General features: G+C 37.2%; 2 protein-coding genes and 1 pseudogene across 2 annotated transcripts in view; 1 reads left to right on the top strand and 2 right to left on the bottom strand.

The window, feature by feature from the left end:
- The window catches only part of LOC125677731 (peptidyl-prolyl cis-trans isomerase-like 4), a 29,228-nt gene extending 28,626 nt beyond the window's left edge, over window positions 1-602 (bottom strand). The window contains exon 1 of the mRNA XM_048915890.2: window positions 475-602. Within this exon, the coding sequence (XP_048771847.2) occupies window positions 475-544 (70 nt within the window). The 5' untranslated portion in view covers window positions 545-602. The remainder of the gene's footprint in view (window positions 1-474) is intronic.
- Window positions 591-14,389, top strand: LOC125677732 (dnaJ homolog subfamily C member 8-like). Its single transcript, XM_048915892.2, has 9 exons — window positions 591-751; window positions 1,013-1,114; window positions 2,718-2,774; window positions 3,239-3,305; window positions 4,083-4,177; window positions 6,491-6,562; window positions 9,366-9,457; window positions 9,757-9,832; window positions 11,960-14,389. The coding sequence occupies exons 1-9, from the start codon at window positions 665-667 to the stop codon at window positions 12,062-12,064; spliced, it is 753 nt and encodes a 250-aa protein (XP_048771849.1). The 5' UTR covers window positions 591-664; the 3' UTR covers window positions 12,065-14,389.
- On the bottom strand, window positions 14,206-20,120 carry LOC125677730 (uncharacterized; annotated as a pseudogene).
- Window positions 20,121-20,158: the final 38 nt, after the last annotated feature.

Raw genomic sequence — 20,158 nt, 5'->3', positions numbered from 1 at the left:
GCAAACTAAATTGGAGGGAAAATGGCAAGTTTTAGGAGGGGAAAGGGCCGAAATTCGGACTAAAAATGAGCCTAAAATATCACTGACTCTGGTCATTAGCTTGTACATTAACACAGTGACATTGTATACCTTTACAGATGAAACTGCCGACTCCTGTGAAACTCCCGAACTCAGTAAGTGTACAGGAGTTGGCAGTCGTGAAGCTCAGCGGTTATTGTTTACATTGCATTGTAGACCAAAATTATTCATAAAAGTGCCGACTCCTGCAATTCTTTATTGAAAGTAGCTACCCTTTCAACTTAGCATAAGGACTAATATATATTTTTACAAGCAAACAAGTTAACTGGTTACATTCAACATAAATAAAAGGAATTCATTATGCCGTTTAGGTCAGAGGAAATTCGAAATCCCGATGCTACCGTATTCGCGGCATGCATATTTGGTATTCCTTCACAAGAAGTCAAATATACGTACATCGTGGCCTTTCGTCAGTAAACAAATCAATGGTGATTTCTCCGAGAGAAGTCTCTAAAATAACCGACATTGTGTTTTTCTGTTTTTTCGCTCCAAATTCAGAACGACTTGCCACCGTCGTAGAACTCTTCTGTGTTTGAAGATTATTTCAATCCCTTCGTTGTTTTTCTTTTCGTTGGGAATTCTGAAAATGGCAACCGAAACACAAAATAAAGATGACAAGAATGAAGAAGCAAGCGGATCTGGTGAAGAAGCGTTTGATTCATTCTATCAAGAGGTAGCCAATGTCTCTTGAACATGAACTCATGAAACTATGATTACTCGAATTTCCTCAGTAATGCAAACAATGTTATTTTCATAAATGAATACATCAAATAGCTTATTGAAATTCAAAATTTTGCATGTCCCATACATTTATTATTGAAAAGGATTGGTTTATGATTGATTTTCAAATATCTAAATTTACAAATTTGACATGCAAAATGTGGGTTGTTAACTTTTCAAAATGTATGCAACATTTACATTTATTTTCAAACAGGTTAAGGCCATTGAACATAGGGATTCGGTTTTAACTTCAAAACAACAGATTGACAAACTAAGTAGGCCAGGCTCTACTTACTTCAACCTCAACCCTTTTGATGTGAGTACACAATATAATAACTGCTTGTATAACATATAAATATGCTCTAATAGGTAAAAACATATCAATTTTTATAGTGTTTTGATTGAGATGCTGTGTGGTGGTCAGACTGGTTCAATCGCTGTTGGTCAGATAGCTCAGTTGGTAGAGCACCTAGCTGACTGGAGATTCAGAGAACCTGGGTTTGAATCCCTGTCTGGTTCGATGCATTTTCTCCCTTCTGTTACATTTGGTACCGTAGACCAGCCCCTGGAACTGACAGGTGAAAATGCCTGCCAGCAGATAAAGATCCTGGGTTAATTAATGTCTTCTAGAGGTGAAGACCTTTAAGGAGGGAGCAAAGTGGCAGTCAGACGGGTTCAATCGCTGGTGGCCAGATAGCTCAAATGGTAGAGCACCTGACTCGAGATTCAGGGGGCACAGGTTCGAATCCCACCATTTAGCTTACCCATCCAACAAATTGGTTGTCCCAAGTGTTGGGCAATGCTATTGGTCTAGCCCTGGATAGTAACTGACCATATTAAGAATTTTACTGGTGCTAAAGGTGGAAGGGGTAGAATTCTATACCATACAATGACCTAGGCTCAGTAGTATTCTGATTTATCCCTAATTCTGGTCCTAATTTTAAACTACTTACAAGTAAGTTACAAAAGTGCATAGATGTCTCAATCTAGAGTTACATGATATGACCATAGGACACACAAAGCAAATAATGATTTAAGTAATGACATCATTTTAAAAATGTTATGTTTACAAACACAACCATTTTCTATTCAAGGAGGAAGTAAATCTGAATGGAAGTTCAAAAAGTGCTTTTTAATTGCAATTATTAGGCCAATTCAACTTAATTAGAAGATTATCATCCACAGTCACCAAAAAGTATGGGGTGGGTGTGAGGATTTTATTTTTTTATTTTTATTTTCTGAGAAAATGTTTTGTCAACAGAAGTGCGTCATTTAATCATAAATGCTAGATGGATATCAATCTATGCTTATTTCACAGACAAATTCTAGGTTAAGCTTTAATTTCAAACACAGAAAGATACCAAACTTTTTCAAGGTTTACACTCGTTAGAACGCGAGAAATTAAGAAAACCATATATGATATGTCTATTTTCTTCACCGTTCATGTAGCTTTTGACTTTTGCTATACCGGAGTCGGGCATGAAAATTTTCTGGAAATTGCAAGTTTCGCAAAATTAGGGCGGTCCGATTTTTAAGGGGCGGGCGGGGATGATAATCTATCAATTAAGTTGAATTGGCCTTACTAGACTAAGTATAATTTTAGAAAATATTCTCCAAGTGAACTTACTGCCACTATAGAGCTTGATACCCTGTAAACCGTAGTGGATTTCAGAGCTTGTTTTTTACCTGTGAAAGAAAATATTCTTCAACATAGAAATTTTTAATTTGAGGGATAAACACAGCTGCTATTACACCTGATAAGCCCTGCCGATCTAAGACAGAATTCCTGCCGATCTAAGACAGAATTCCTGCTGATCTAAGACAGAATTCCCAATGTTTTGGCCAAAGGAGATCATTCACAGTACACTGGTCATCCATCTTAAAATGTTTCTACTATATGACGGTTTTGTCTATTCTAGGTACTCGATATTGATCCGGATACCCCTTTAGCAGATATCAAGAAGAAATATAGACAGGTAAACACACAATTTCGGCAGCCAGCAACTGTTTTACATTTTGAATTGATTGGCTTTCAGGAATATAGGAATTATTTCTCTATTTAAAAAATCATTTACAAGACATTTTGTAAAATTGTAGTAGAACATTCCCCTCTGTATCAGTATAAATGTAACACGCCCCTCGTTATTAGTATATATATAACATAAAGATAACACACCCCTCTTTATTAGTATAAATATATCACCTTTCTATTAATATAAAGATAACACACCCCTCTTTATTAGTATAAATATATCACCTTTCTATTAATATAAAGGTATTACACCCCTCTTTATTAGTATAATTGTAGCACACCACTTTTCATCCATATAAAATCTATCTGGTGCATTATTCCTCCTTATTAAAGTGAAAACTGTATTTGTGAAACATGTGAATAGTTGTATCTATGAATATTAATCCTCAGTGATCTTTTCTGTTTTAGATGTCAATACTGGTTCATCCAGACAAGAATCAGGATGACTTAGTGCGAGCACAAAAAGCCTTTGATGGTAACTTAGTTTATTTAAAAAGATGTCGAATTTTTCACATTTATTCCAGTAACTGGACTTGAAATATGTTTCTTTATTATCTCACGTCAACTCCATCGTCTGTGGGCGTTGAAGACTTTTCACAATTTCATCTTCTTCAGAACCACATCAATTTCAATCAAACTTTATACAGAGTGTTTTGGGGTGAAGGGGTTCAGGTTTGTTCAGATGAAGGGTCATCCCCATGACAATAAAGAGACAAAATTAGGTCAGGGTTGTTTAAAGATATTTTCAATAACCACTACGTCATAAAAGTTGAAACTTAGACATAATGAAGATTCAAGTTTGTCCAAATCATGGCCCCAATGGTAGGATGGAGTTACAATAGGGAATTGAATGTTAACCTGGGATATGTAGGGAAAATCTTTAAACTTCTTCTCAAGAACAGAAGGGCCATGACTAGTCACTGCTAGTCATATTGAGTGAGCATTTAGGGTCACTTTTTGTACAGCACCAATCTGTCTCTCTGTCCAAACACTTTACAGTGTTAATCAGTGGACTCATGTGCAATTGAATCACCCTACAAAACAGAAATAAGAGTGATTAGATTTAACATAGATTTCCACTTCATTGTCTGTGTGTTACTTAGATTTAACATGTATTTCCACTTCATTGTCTGTGGATTACAGCATTGTTCCAAAGAATTAGACAAGATGCAACCCAATGTTGATGTTTGGTTATATTAAATACTCATTGTCTGCTTACATCTTGATGTGTGTCACATGTGTTTAATTATAGCTGTGAACAAAGCTTACAAGACGTTAGTCAATGATGAGGGAATGAAGCGGTGCCAAGAAATCATAGAGGAGGCCAAAACAAGGGTGGAGGAAATGGTAAGTCAGTCATAACTAGGGTGGAGGGAATGGTAAGTCAGTCATAACAAGGGTGGAGGGAATGGTAAGTCAGTCATAACTAGGGTGGAGGGAATGGTAAGTCAGTCATAACAAGGGTGGAGGGAATGGTAAATCAGTCATAACAAGGGTGGAGGGAATGTTAAGTCAGTCATAACAAGGGTGGAGGGAATGGTAAGTCACTCATAACAAGAGTGGAGGGAATGGTAAGTCAGTCATAACAAGGGTGGAGGGAATGGTAAGTCAGTCATAACAAGGGTGGAGGGAATGGTAAGTCAGTCATAACAAGGGTGGAGGGAATGGTAAGTCAGTCATAACAAGGGTGGAGGGAATGGTAAGTCAGTCATAACAAGGGTGGAGGGAATGGTAAGTCAGTCATAACAAGGGTGGAGGGAATGATAAGTCAGTCATAACTAGAGTGGAGGGAATGGTAAGTCAGTCATAACAAGGGTGAAGGGAATGGTAAGGCAGCCATAACAAAGGTGGAGGGAATAGTAAGTCCATGATAACAAGAGTGAAGGAATGGTAAGTCTATAATTATATTAATCAAAGAAATGATAGGCCATTGTGAGTTGAAGAAATGGAATCAAATCAACTCATGTTGACCAATGTTGGAAGTTCTGACCTGAAGGTTATAAAATGTTTTGAATATATACTCCATACTCAAACCCATAATTCATGCTCGGAAGCCCTACTCAAACCCATAATTCATGCTCTGAAGTCCTACTCAAACCCATAATTCATGCTCTGAAGCCCTATGTATACTCAAACCCATAATTCATGCTCTGACGTCCTACTCAAACCCATAATTCATGCTCTGAAGTCATATTCAAACCCATAATTCATGCTCTGAAGTCCTACTCAAACCCATAATTCATGCTCTGAAGTCCTACTCAAACCCATAATTCATGCTCTGAAGTCATATTCAAACCCATAATTCATGCTCTGAAGTCATACTCAAACCCATAATTCATGCTCTGAAGTCCTACTCAAACCCATAATTCATGCTCTGAAGTCATATTCAAACCCATAATTCATGCTCTGAAGTCATACTCAAACCCATAATTCATGCTCTGAAGTCCTACTCAAACCCATAATTCATGCTCTAAAGTCATATTCAAACCCATAATTCATGCTCTGAAGTGATACTCAAACCCATAATTCATGCTCTGAAGTCCTACTCAAACCCATAATTCATGCTCTAAAGTCATATTCAAACCCATAATTCATGCTCTGAAGTCATACTCAAACCCATAATTCATGCTCTGAAGTCCTACTCAAACCCATAATTCATGCTCTAAAGTCATATTCAAACCCATAATTCATGCTCTGAAGTGATACTCAAACCCATAATTCATGCTCTGAAGTCCTACTCAAACCCATAATTCATGCTCTAAAGTCATATTCAAACCCATAATATATGCTCTGAAGTCATACTCAAATTCAAACCCAGAATTCATGCTCTGAAGTCATATTCATACTAAAAGATTATACATAGTTTAGTAGAGTGGAATATTGAGTAGGAGCATGGTTTTTAGTACTGGTTATTAATGACACTGTATTTGAGTGTTTATAAATCTGAGTAGAGTGGAATATTGAGTAGGAGCATGGTTTTTAGTACTGGTTATTAATGACACTGTATTTGAGTGTTTATAAATCTGAGTAGAGTGGAATATTGAGTAGGAGCATGGTTTTTAGTACTGGTTATTAATGACACTGTATTTGAGTGTTTATAAATCTGAGTAGAGTGGAATATTGAGTAGGAGCATGGTTTTTAGTACTGGTTATTAATGACACTGTATTTGAGTGTTTATAAATCTGAGTAGAGTGGAATATTGAGTAGGAGCATGGTTTTTAGTACTGGTTATTAATGACACTGTATTTGAGTGTTTATAAATCTGAGGAAAACTGTTGCTAGGGCCCTGCATTATAGATGTGTCGTTAAGGAATCCTAATTTCTGATCATTCGTACATCTATCAACCTATCACTTCTAAAGACGCAGTCACCTTTTGCTGTTGAGTGTACCTGATGGCTAAACGTTTGGTGGTCAAAGTTCAAGGTCACATTACATAGTACCTTATGGCTAAAGGTTTGGTGGTCAAAGGTGAAGGTCACATTACATAGAAAAGTACCATTCCTATCTATCGGCATTCTATGGGACATTGGTAGATTTTGTCAGTTTTCCAGGGATTCCTAGCAATAGTGTTTCCTTACATTTACAGGTCCCCTCTAAAGTTGTGTTCTTAAATGTCAGATGGCAGTTTAGAGACTTGAGTCTTTTTAATTTGTTTCAGATGAAAACGAAAAGGAAACAGTTGAAAAAAGAAGGGAAGAGCACAGAGATTCCAGAGGACGATGCTGAAAAAGTTTGTAGATCATCTTGTCGATTACATTACAGCCGTTGTTGAATTAATCGTATACAGCTACATTTTGTACATTTGAATAATTTTGCTATGCTTCAGAAATTTGAAAACCTATCATATACAGTAGCAGGTTTTTTCCACAGGTGTAAATTTTGGTGAAGTAAAAGTAAAGTAAATTTTATTTAAAGTTGGCCTTATATACATTCAACAAATCAAACACAAGCTCTATAGAGCTTTTTAACCGACTATCACGTATATGAAAGACACATAGCATGCATGTACACATATACACAGACATATCGCAGATTAACAAAAGAATACAAAATAAAAACAAAACATTTCATGCAAGAATATACAGATACGAAAGCATAAGATTCAGAGGAAGATTGGTGATTTTCAACCTTAATGGCATACATTTTTTGTGGAATATATTTTGTCAGACGTGGAGTTTAAAAACATTTTTTTAAAAATGAACAGCAGTGGAGTCACTATTAATTACTTATCTGTAAAACTGTTTACTTCGTCAGAGACTACTGACAAAAAAATATACCCAGAAGCTTATTTACCTCCCAAGCTGAAGAGTGCTACATGTACAGACCCTGAAGCGTGTTACTACACCTCCAAAGCGTTTCGTTTCGTTCCGTGCAAACCGTTCACCGTTCCGTGCAGACAGTTCAGCGTTTCGTGCAAATCGTTCACTGTTCCGTGCAAATCGTTTCGTGAAAGAATCGTTCCATGCAGGATCAAGCCACGCCCATAGAAATGTACAGATCGTTCAAATCACGCCCTTAGAAACGTACTGACCGTGCAAGTCATGGGATGTAGGAGAGGTCAACATTGTTGGGAATTTGACCAATTATTTCAAAATATCTCAAAGATGGGCTTTCATTAGTGAAAATCTGCAAATAATCTAAAGAAAACAGTTTATTATAAAACCACCAGGCAGAGCAAAATCAATACCATTTTCTCACCCTTGGTAGTTTCTAGCAAGTGCAGAGACATGTACATGTATATCTCTGCCATCCTTATCTTTTTATTTTATTTTTTAAATTTATTTTCTTTTATTTGTATATAGGAATAATTCATTTGTCTTGTTACATTTGTATGATCAAGTTTCTCTTTTTAAATAAAAAAAATATTTTCATCAAAATCATTTATCGGAACTGTCTGCATAATGCAAAGACCGACCTGTGTATAACTTGTATATTCTACGCAAATTTCAAGGTCCTTTTTTTACTACAATAGAGGTCAGCTAATCTGTGTATTTGAAATTAACATTCGTACAGAAAGTGTGAAAATCGGCGGGGCAATTGAAATATGACAAAAGAAGTGTTTATACATGTATATGTTGTCCTCCCATCCGAGAATATGTTCCAGTCTTAAGAGAATTTTTAAAATCATTTTATCTGTTGTCATACACATATGTAAAAAATGTATAGGTTTATTCAAGGTCTGCTTTTGAAAAGAGGCCTGAAAATACAAGTTGCACGCATGTTTAACGGCACTCAGATGGAATGTACAAAAATAGCGATGCAGACGTGACTTTTTCAAGGAATTTAAGAGAGCAATGATTAAATAAAATTGATTAATAAATATTCCATGACGATACAATTTATGCATCTTTTTTCTTTATTTCCAAAGTTCAAAAATATCCATTTCCTTTGATACCAACGTGTTCGTAAGTCATTAATCTATTCCTTGTTTAAACAAACCCCAGGATGAAACAAATAATGCTTGAAAAAAAATCAAAGCGTGCAGGTCATGCCTAGCGTTTCGTGCAGACCGTTCACAACCCTCTCCCCGCCCAAAAATATTTCAATCTTTCCTGACGAGAAATTTCTTTTACATAATTTTATCTGTTTTCATTCACGTACACATGTATATAAAATGTATAGGTTTATTCAACATCTGTCTTTGGGAAGAGGTCTGGAATATACAAATTGCAAATGTATTTTAACGACACTCAGAATGAATGTACAGAAATAGCGAAACAGACGCGACCATTTCATATTCAGTTTCAATGAATTTAATAGAGCATTGAACCAATAAAATTTGATTAATCAATATTCCGTGACGATATAATTATTGCTTACTTTTCTTTTATTTCCGAAATTAAAAACAGAATTCATTTGTTTTCATTCCAACCTGTTCATAATTTATTGATCTAATAAGCAAAAATGAAATTTACCGCGTCGTACATAAGCAATTATTTTAAAATGAATCATTATCATTTCTTTCGCAACATTTTTTAAATATCTAGAATGCTGCAAATATATTGAAACCATTTGAACCAAACAATACCAAAAAAATCAAAGCGGACCGGCCACGCCTACCGTTTCGTGCAGACCGTTCACAAAGCGTGCAAGCCACGCCTACAAAGTGGTCAGCATTTCGTGCAAAGCGTTTCGTGCAAACCGTTCACCGTTCCGGGCAGACCGTTCAGCGTTTCATGCAAACCGTTCACCATTCCGTGCAGATTGTTCAGCGTTTCGTGCAAACCGTTCACTGTTCCATGCAAGGATCGTTTCGTACCGTTCCGTACAAGTGGTGTAGTGGTACGCTTCAGGGTTTGTCATGAAAACAACTGGTATGTAGAGTTATATTTCTTGCAATGTTGCAAACACATTTGGATGCAAATTTGGCTATTGAAAATTTGATTGACATTATACCCAACATGATAACAAATTGCTAAAATAAGCCAAAATGATCACCCCACGGAAAAAACCTGTATTTAATCAAAAATGGGTTAAAGACTTGTTGTACAGTGAAATTGAACACTAGGTGTAATTCTCCATTTTACTGACAGAGGAAACATGCTGTGTATGTCCAGACCTGTAAGCTGTTTGCTGATTTAGAGAGGTTGCGACAAGAGAGAGAGATGAAGGACATGCACGAAAGGTAAGTTTTACTAGCAGTTGTCCAGCAATGATTATGAAGAAACGGGATAGCTTTTTTGTGTTTCAAAGAGTTTTTTTTTCCATAATTTATTTTATGTTTTACATCTTTGACTAATAGTCTTAGAGCTCAGAGAGTCAAATTTATAAACTCAATAACATTTGAACCTTATAAATAGCATTATTTAATTTTTGAAAAATTAAGGGCCATTTTGACATACATCAAAACATGCTTATAGTGGTTGGATTTTATGGGGCAAGTTGCTGCCTTAAAGGATGTTAAACTGTATTGGTCAATTTTAGAAAAAGGAAGGCAGAGCAAGAGGCTAATGAGGAGGAAACCAAGAAAAAAGAGGCAGAGTGGAAGAAGAATTTTGAGGTGAAATTGCTGTATTTGTTGTTAATGAAAATGTAATGATAACAAACAGAGAACAATCTCATAACCCCTATAAGGAATACAAAATTAAGAGTTGGACAAACATGGACCCCTGGACATACCAGAGGTGGTATCAGGTGCCTAGGAGGAGTAAGTATCCCCTGTCGACCGGTCACACCCATCGTGATCCCTATATCTTGACCAGATAAATGGAGCAATCCGTAATCAAAATCAGGATGTAAAGAACACCCTAACATGAAACACGTCAGGCAGCATTTGACCCAATGATTGATTGTATTGGCAAACTAGATGGTTATAACGTCCATAGAATTTAGAAATGCTGACTTTAATTGAGACTGTTGAAACCCCTGTAACATCAACATCTTTGCCAGTAGCCTGCCTCTATTTAAAAACTGATCATACACAGAACAAGCTCTCACATATCGAATCAGTTGAGACATAAACACCATATGCAGGTGATAATGGAATATTGCTACATAAGTATGGGAAGTTGACGATGGAGAAGCTGAAATCATCCAGTTTGTCATACAGTTGAATTGTTAGTTTGCCGTTAATATCTATGATCAATAAAATATCCAATTATGAAGCAGATGCGGAAGACTCTGTGGTGTCCTTGATTTCGAGCTCACAGGGATATATCAAATCGACATATGAATGAAAATTATTATTGTTAATAAATAAAACATCATTGATATATATAAATGTCAAGTTGAAGGCCACAGCATGAGCTGTTTTCTTCTCATGTAGAAGGTTTTGAATAAAATCAAAATTGAATTCAAGAACAATATAAGTATCCCTATTTGTATAGGACAGTTGGATCTATGAGTCAGGCTTATAAGGCAAGGAGAGGGGCGCACAAACATGTACTTATGTACAATATCTCTTATCTTTAGGTCATTCAATATCCCTATCTCCAATTCCTTGATACCATGCTCATCTTTAAATTTTTAGCTCACCTTTCAGGAATCGACATTAACGCTTGTCCGATTGCCCGAGGCAAGTGAAAACCCAGTTCGGACAAGTGAAACTCAATACACACTTGCCCGATGGGGCAAGTGGTTATTTAAGTAGGAAATGTGATTATTATAATAATTGTGTTAAGCTTGATGAATATCAAATATTAGAACGTAATGTCCAACTCCATATATTGCTGTTTTCTTTACCAAATTGTCAGATTATAGTGAAGGCCCATTCTAGTAGACCGTACTGTATCACCAATTGACAGAGAGAGATAATTAGAGTTACTGGTTGACAGGCTTATTATCATTAGAGTCTAAAATATTTCGGACAACAAAGTTTTTCATTCCGACAAGTAAAACTTTGAGTTTAATTGCCTGAAGGGCAAGCAAGAAAAAAGTTAATGTCTACCCTGCCTTTTCTAATCGCCAGTTGTCTGTCCATCTATAGACCTTAACAATTTTTACTACTTCTTCAGAACCACATGGCAAATTTCAACCAAACTTGGCAAAAGCATTCTTGGGTGAAGGGCTTTCAAGTTTTTTTCAAATGAAGGGCCATACCCTCTTCGAAGGGGAGATAATCACAAAATGCAAAAATAGGGTGGGGTTATTTAAAAATCTTCGTTAGAACCACTGGGCCAGAAGAGCTGAAATCTATATGAAAGCTTCCTGGCATAGTGCAGATTCAAGTTTGTTAACATTATGGCCCCTGGGGTAGGGTGGGGCCACAATAAGGGATCAAAGATTTACATTGGAATATATACTAGGAAAAATCTTTTAAAATCTTCTCAAGAACCACTGAGCCTGAAAAGTTTACATTTACATGAAGCTTCCTGACATAATGTAGAATTAAGTTTGTTAAAATCATGCCCCCCAGGGAAAAGTGGGGCAATAATAGGGGATGAAAGTTTTATACATAAATATATAGGGACAATTTTAAGAAAATCTATTGAAAGAAAAAGGGTAAACAAATCTTTTAAAATCTTCTGTTGAGTAACAGCAGGATTAAGGTGACTTAGGTGAGCATTGTGGGCCAGAGTCATCTTATCTCAATATGCCAGCAAACATTTCAATTAAATAATGAATGCCAGTGAAATATTTAGAATTTTGTAGAGAATTTTGTTTTGATTTGTTTTCATCTCTTGAATAGGAGAGCAGATCTGATCGTGTAGACAGCTGGAGAAATTGGAAAAGCGGAGGAAAGAAATCCAAAGGAACGTTTCGACCCCCGAAACCAAAGGCCGAAAAACGGTAGTACACGAACAGAACCCATGGAGTGTTCAGTTTCTGTGTGTGTGTGTGTGTGTGCAATGTTCGTGAGAGAGTTGTAATTTGATTTCATACTCATGTTTTACTGCAGATGACTCGCGTTGAGACTTTGCATTTCATCTTAGATTGTGTTCTTAACAAAGTTATGTGCTCTTTGAGGATGGCCCTTATTTTTGACATGGCCATAATTCGTCTCATCTTCATGACAGTTATTCTCTCATTCATTGTCACGAGTTTCTGCTGCATCTTTATCCTGAAAATCGAGAACAGGCTGCAGGTCTGACCAGTAAATAGAGATTGAAGCTGTACTGTTGTAATATATGTTTTAAGGAAGCAAATTATTGTCAGCTTTTTTTTTACTTGTTTGATTGATAATTAAATCAGGGAAATAATTTCACATGTATAAAGAAATTCTGTTGTAAAGGAAATGGAATACAATGTCATATCCAAAAACTACATATAACTGCCTTTCAGGGCCTTCATAAAACTTCAAAATTTCAAAGCTGTAAAGGCAGAGTTAACCTTATTATTTTCATAGAGAGCATGGGCAATACACTTTCACATATTTGCTCATTCAGAAGTGACACAGTTTCTCAATTTTACTCAAAAGTTAGTTGAAATGCTTGTGTGTATGAAAGATAATTTTAGGGTATCAATTTTGTTAATGCCAAAGCAAAATATATTTTTGAAAAGGAAAACAGTGAAAAATAGCCATTTTATGTTGGAATACAAAATTCTCAGACAACACATTTATAATGGCACATAATTCTAATTTCATGTCATTTTGATCATCTGAGTTGTATTGAGATTCTCGCACAAAATAGACTGAATTTTGAAAGAGAAATGCAGATGTTGATATTTTGGGCAATTAAAGCCCTTATCAGGTATACCCCTTTATCAATTCAGCTTAACAAGTAATGTAAAAGTGTTTATTTACACGTGGAGAAATTTACACTAATTATGCGGTCATGTTATAAGCATGTAAATTTCCCCCACAGTATAGTTATAAATAATTGATATGATATACATTATATTCAGTTACCACTTATTTTTCCCCCACATGTACTTCACCCCCAGCGTAAATAACAGTAGCACACACAGTCTGTGGCAATTACTCAGAATGAAATTTACGTCCAACATAAATCTCTTTAATGCATGACTTCTATATAAAATCTCAGGGTGGAACTAATTCTCCAAATTCTTTCCCATACAATCAAGGTGCAGCCTTTAAGATTAATGTAAATAACACTTTGATTGCTTGTAATAAAAAATCAATACGACTGACTTGAAACAGTTTCCCCATTATCCATAACGATGCACTTCCTATTATTGATACTTGTGAGATGTCACAGGTAAAGTGTCAGAGCTAATGGGTAACATTATCATTTTGCTTTGATAGAAGTTTCTCATTTGAAATTAAAGGCTTTGAACAATGGACATATATGTGTGTGTGTATATACAATGGCTAAAATGTTGACCTTTACATGGGCTTCTGTTCAGTTCAACAGCACATTTAGTAAAAAGTCAAATATCATTTAGCATGGAAATGTACAATTATGTCGTTTTTCCATTGTATGGCTTTTGTTTATAAATCATTGTAATGGGTTTTTTTTTTTTTATTTGTCCCTCCCGACGATCAAAAGTGGAAGGCGAAAGGTTGTTTTTAGCTTCTTTATGTTTTGGTGTACAACTTTAATAATGCTGGTCTTGACATTTAATCTATATGAAGGTCAATTTCAAATATTGCTCATGAAGGCATAGTGTTTCAAGGTCAAGGTCAAAACTTGTCCGAGGAGACCTAAAGCTTCAGAAATATATTTTTTTGGAACTTCATACCAGCAGTAGTTGTTAACCATCAGGTGGTTAGAGAAATACATCTAAGCGATCGAAAATACACAGTTTGTTAGATATTGTATGAGAAAATCGTGAGGTTTGAATGTCAAGCATTTTATTTTTTGTTTTGATTATGTTGATCTTCGTGTCTCGTTTAAATATTGGTTCCAATGTAGCTTTCATTATATAGAGCTGTTTGTAGTCTCATCTTCCTGATCAGCATATTGTCAACAGTGTATATCAGCAATCATCATCATTACGAAAAATCCATACTAAGTACGATGTCATCCGTGGTAATTTGTACACAACAATGAAATATGTTTATTGTCATTTGATACATTGTTTAGTGTTCATATCAATTAATCAACTTTGGTAATGTGATCTTGTTATTTAATACACAATAGATTTATTATGTCAAGTCAAAGATACAGAATTTTTCAGCAAAAAAAAAGAAAAAGAATAAAATACTGAAAATATACTTTGCTTTCTTCAATTACTTTTACTTTTGGTATAATACAACTCTATTTATGTGACTATGATATAGAACTAGTGCTAGTCAATGGTATTCTACCGTGAACCTCCGTGAAAATATCCCACTGTGAACCTTCATGAAAGTGATTCGCCCTGAAAATATCCCACCGTCAACCTCCATGAAAATATCCCGTCGTCAACCTTCATGAAAGTATCCCGCCGTCAACCTTCATGAAAGTATCCCGCCATGAAAATATTCCGCTGCCAACCTCCATGAAAGTATCCCGCCATGAAAATATTCCGCCGTCAACCTCCATGAAAATATCCCGTCGTCAACCTTCATGAAAGTATCCCGCCGTGAAAATATCCCGCCGTCAACCTTCATGAAGGTATCCCCCCCCCCCCCGTCAACCTTCATGAAAGTATCCCGCCGTCAACCTTCATGAAGGTATCCCCCCCCTCCCCCCCCCCCCCCCCCCCCCGTCAACCTTCATGAAAGTATCCCGCCGTGAAAACATTCCGCCGTCAACCTTCATGAAGGTATCCCCCCGTCAACCTTCATGAAGGTATCCCCCGTCAACCTTCATGAAAGTATCCCGCCGTGAAAACATTCCGCCGTCAACCTTCATGAAGGTATCCCCCCGTCAACCTTCATGAAGGTATCCCCCGTCAACCTTCATGAAAGTATCCCGCCAAGAAAGTAAGATGTAATTTTCTGAAAATGGCATTGCCCTATCCCTTTTTGTAAAGAGCTCCGTGTTTGTCAGTTGGAATACTCGTTAATTTCTTAAATATGACTGGTCGGATTGGCATTTGAAATGTCAAATGAAACGCGCGATACCGCATCATAGTTTCTCACAACCAAATCTTGAATATAAATCTACGGTGTATGGAAACTGTTATGGTTATATATTGCAAAACAATTGTACATGATACAGTTCATTCATCTGACTTTTGACGTTTTCCGTTTTGCTCTGTTCCCAGGTATTTGTAATTTTCCTCTTTGGACCAGATCATAAAATTTGTAGGCGTCAACTTCCTCTTGATGGATAAGGTCCAATAATTTTACTTCCCTTCTCTCGCCATCAACGACAATTCCAGTCTGCAGAAGTCTGTCACGACTTTTCATATCGCGCATGCGTGCAATCCATCGTGATGGTGAATCGCTATCAACAGCAACAACATTGACTGGATCAAACTGGATTTCGCTAACACGTCCTCCGCAGCTATCTTCAACTAATGTCTTGACTTCCCCGTGACTCATGGCGTTGTCTGGCAAATTGAAGCAAACACAGAGTGGATCCAAGGGAGGCATCTCTTTTCGCATGCGCACTGAGGTCAAGCGCCTCTTTTTCCATTTGTTGTAATGAGACTTTTCCTTCACTTCCTCTAACAATGTCTTTTTCGATTTGCGATCATCGTCATCGTCAACATTGTCGTTTTGCTTGCAGTCTTCATTACGATATCTAAAACAAGTCAAGTAAATGTAATCGTATATAACCTCTTAGTTACTGTGAAATACTCTAAACGTACATGTACATCTTTACACGTAGTTGCAATAATGTAGCCCTGTCCTATTTTTTTATTCTGACATTTTCGGGATAAAATATATATATATATATATATATATATATATATATATATATCGGAGAGGGTTACATTATTGCAGCTACTTTACACGCGGTAACATAAAGTCCACGTAATTTCATACCATCCGACTAAAGTATATTATAAGCTATTTTAACATTTAAGCCATATGAACTCGACGATTTAATGTTTAACGTCCCGCTCGAGAATTTTTCACCCATATAGAGACGTCACCATTGCCAGTGAAAGGCTACATTTATACAAGTTTATAATCCGCGCTTACGGCCTTTGAGCAGGGAGGGATCTTTAACGTGCCACACCTGCTGTGTCTCAGTTTTTGCGGTCTCATCCGAAGGACCGCTCCATTTAGTAGCTTCTTACGATATGAAAGGGGTACTGAGGGCCTATTCTAACCCGGATCCCCACGGGACTCGGGGGGGGGGGGGGGGGGATCTCATACCCGCGGGGACAAAAAAAAAAAAAATGACAATCCACGAAATTATGACTCGGTGGAAATAAATACGTCTACAGTAGGATACCGGTAGCAGAAATGAAGATTAAGATTGATACATATTTAGAATTTAATGTACTTGCCTGTATTCTGGCCGGTGGATGTGGGGTAGTCCGGCAGTGGGTAGTCCAGCTGATGACGTTTCTGTTGTCCGTTGATTGATATTCACACGGCTAGTAGAAGCATATGATTCATAATTTTCGTATTTTTCGAAAAAGACATTCCTCTCTTTCATGTAATCCTGGTATTCTTTATTGTTGAGGAACCGATGTGTGAACTGGGGAGCCCTATCGTGATCGATGACGTCATTAAGACTGCCAGTCTGCAGTGAGAGATCCTCCAATCTGAAGTCTTTGTCTTTCGAATATTCCACGCCTTCCGTTTCATTTTCCCAAGCTTGTTTCGGATTTAGGTCGACGGTTGTTTCACGTCGCATAATTCGAGTTTCTTTTCTGTTTTCTTCTTTCATCTCCCTTGGTTTTCGGAACCCCAGTGAACAGAGTTTTCGATACAGATCCTTGTTAATGCGGGCTTTGAACAAACTTGGAAGTGACACTGTTCGGGTCATTTTGTCATCCGGGTCTTTGGAAACTTCGTCCGTCGTTTCATGCAGACTTTCTCTTGCTGAAAATAAGCCTCGATCTTCGGTTGTTCTTACTGAGTTGTCTGGTTTCAGAAAACTTCTCGATATTGCGTCATTGGAATATCCCTTTGACCTTTTGGGCATTCCATAGTTGGAATACAGTCCTTGGTCACACTTGACTGCGTTGTATGGGTCCCTCGTTTGGTGTGAAGTTTTGAGATGAGATGAGGAATACAGCCAATTCATCGCCTCCTCACCCGGTGGAGAAAATTCGTCGTTACTGAACTGAACATCCGTCTTATTGTCTCTACCTGGTATTTTTGGAAATTTTATCCTATTTTCAAAATTTGACCGTACTCGTTTCGGGTACTTGGCAACTCTGTATTAATTTGCCATCGGAGAAGTCTAGAAACAGGGTCATAGGTCAGAGATCCTTTGTAGCCCGTAATCTGCAAGATATCTGAGAGGGATTCTGACTCGGCGGGGTATTGAAGACGTTCACCCCGTTTAAGAATTTTTATGACGTCGTCAACGTCGTCCTCGCAACAATTTTCCAACGTCATACACGTGTCCATCATGTTGTAATCCCTAAGCGGATACGGAACTGACGTCACAGGAAACGTACGGCGCGGAACCTTCTTCGGTAGACGACCGTCAACGGCAAGAATGATCAATGCTTGACTCGATGTTGGCATGGTGCAGCTGAAAACTAGAAAAGAGAGAAATTGACTTAATTCCTGAAATATTGTTTTACAATTACAAAGGCAATACCATATTGCATGTACTCTTACATTAAGCCTTCTTTGCAACTCGAGACTGGGGTTCCTATAAATTCTTTCCTACACTCTTACAGTGAGAATTTTACAGTGTATACACACACTTCAAACATGAAAGTATGAACAGTAAGTGTTTGTTTTTAAATGAAACAGTTTACGATAGAGTGATTTGATTTATAGGGTCCAAAAGGGTCAACTCCACGATGACTGTACATACATCCAGTGCACTGTTCGTAAAGCCCGGGATGGAATGGGTGCAGTTACGGACGTTTGTCGAGAGTCTGATATTTTTCTGTGTTTCAATAGATTATCAAAGAAAAATCACAAAGGACATGTATTTTTCCGGTTTAGAAGAGCTAAATAAGGGGACCATGTTCGCCGAACTCCTCCAGCTAGTCGCGTTTCTGTATTCTAAAACCGTGTGATCAATAAGTCTAATAATTTCAATATGCATTCGAAACTCTAAAAATATGAAACCTCGAAGGGTTTTCACCTATCGATATCAATTTTTACAAACCAATATTGCAGAATAGAATGTAGCCTATTTGATGTACTAATTAAAAATGCACTTCCCGATTTGGAAATCAATATGGTTATGATTTTATAGATGATCAAAACTGGAGGCAGACCATTAATTTATGATCTTTATGCAATGACGCAAAAAGGGCTAAATATTGTCTCGACCAAAACACGAATCGGAGTTGTAAACATCGAGAAGTACTTTAGAGAAGGTGGGGTCTTTCATAATCATATAATTGGTGTTGTAAAACGAAATTCTTTTCAATATTTTATCATCTCAAAACAAATATGTAGAAGATACTGCTATCTTTCAACGCACTGAAAAACTGGATCTTGTTACATGAAAACACGGGGGAAAAAATCATTACTCGCGGGAAACCAAATCGATCAAATCTACTTTGTTGTTTTTCAAGTTAATGCTTTTATTTCGTGATTTAGTCGAAATTCTAGTCTGTCCATAAATGGTACCTCCAATATTGAAATAAAACATATTACTATTACAATGAATATACAATAAGCAGGGGCGGATCCCGAAAGAAGTGTCTGGACCCCCCCCCCCCCCCCCCCCCCCCCCCCCCCCCCCCCCCCCCCGAAAGCTACTGGACTTTCAGATGTATATTCACGCAGTATTTTCTATATATAATCATGATTCTTTTTTTATATTTCAAAACCTCTATTTTCAGTTTCGAAATTCATCTTGGCTTCTAATAATGAATCACCCATGATATACACTACACCTGTAATAAAACACGACATCGCCCATGATATACACTGCACACCTGTAATAAAACACGACATCGCCCATGATATACACTGCACACCTGTAATAAAACACGACACCGCCCATGATATACACTGCACACCTGTAATAAAACACGACACCGCCCATGATATACACTGCACACCTGTAATAAAACACGACACCGCCCATGATATACACTGTACACCTGTAATAAAACACGACACCGCCCATGATACACACTACACCTGTAATAAAACACGACATCGTCCATGATATACTCTGTACAACTGTAATAAAACACGACTGGGGCGTATAGTCCGTTTTGTAACAATTCGTTTTGTAACCGGGGGGGGGGGGGGGGGGTGGGGGGGGGGGGGGTCACAACATATATGTACATGTGTGATTGTATGTACATTTCACCCTTGGTTACAAAGCGGCTTAATCTCTGTACGATTTACTATATATGTGTAAGAAGCATAGGTAAGATATGGGTAGAAAACAAAAGGGGGTGTCCCATCTTGAAATCCGCTAAGTAACATTGAGGGGAGTTGTATCTCTAAATCCGCTAAACAACTTGGTGGGGGTCCATCTCTAAATTTACTAAGTAACTGATCATGCGTATTCAAGATTTAACCGAGTACATGTAGAAGTTTTTGTCTAAGCTATGAATGAAATATTCCGAAACATTTCATTGAAAAAGAAATACGCGCAGATCGATACGCCTGTTCATATAGATATAAAATACGGAAATTGTAAGCTGAAGAAACAAAATAAACATGCATGTCGACCACCTCGAATCAAGTCGAGATCAAATAAAGAAATCTGATACATAACGAGAAGTGCTTACCTCAATACAGAAAAATATAAAAACACATTCTTAAAAGGGTAAGTTAGTTAAAATTTCTCCAGGTTACCCCTGTGTCGTCAACATAGGGAACAAGTGTGTAGTTGTTTTCCTCTCTACATGGATAAATGCACTGCACGTCCGCGGCATGTTTGGCCAACGATAATGGATACTAGTCAAGTAGGCTGTGCTTTTGTTTTATCGGATTGTTATG

Source organism: Ostrea edulis, chromosome 3 (assembly GCF_947568905.1).
Source record: "Ostrea edulis chromosome 3, xbOstEdul1.1, whole genome shotgun sequence".
Lineage (NCBI taxonomy): Eukaryota > Metazoa > Mollusca > Bivalvia > Ostreida > Ostreidae > Ostrea > Ostrea edulis.
Note: the sequence above shows the minus strand (reverse complement) of the source record. Positions and strands in the feature narration are given on the sequence as shown.

What these genes read in the sequence shown, in the direction of transcription:
- LOC125677732 (XM_048915892.2), top strand. Translation starts at nt 665, where the DNA reads ATGGCAACCGAAACACAAAATAAAGATGACAAGAATGAAGAAGCAAGC. An exon ending in TCAACCTCAACCCTTTTGAT is followed by an intron (nt 1,115 to 2,717) that starts GTGAGTACACAA and finishes TGTCTATTCTAG; the next exon opens with GTACTCGATATTGATCCGGA. An exon ending in CAGAGGACGATGCTGAAAAA is followed by an intron (nt 6,563 to 9,365) that starts GTTTGTAGATCA and finishes TTTTACTGACAG; the next exon opens with AGGAAACATGCTGTGTATGT.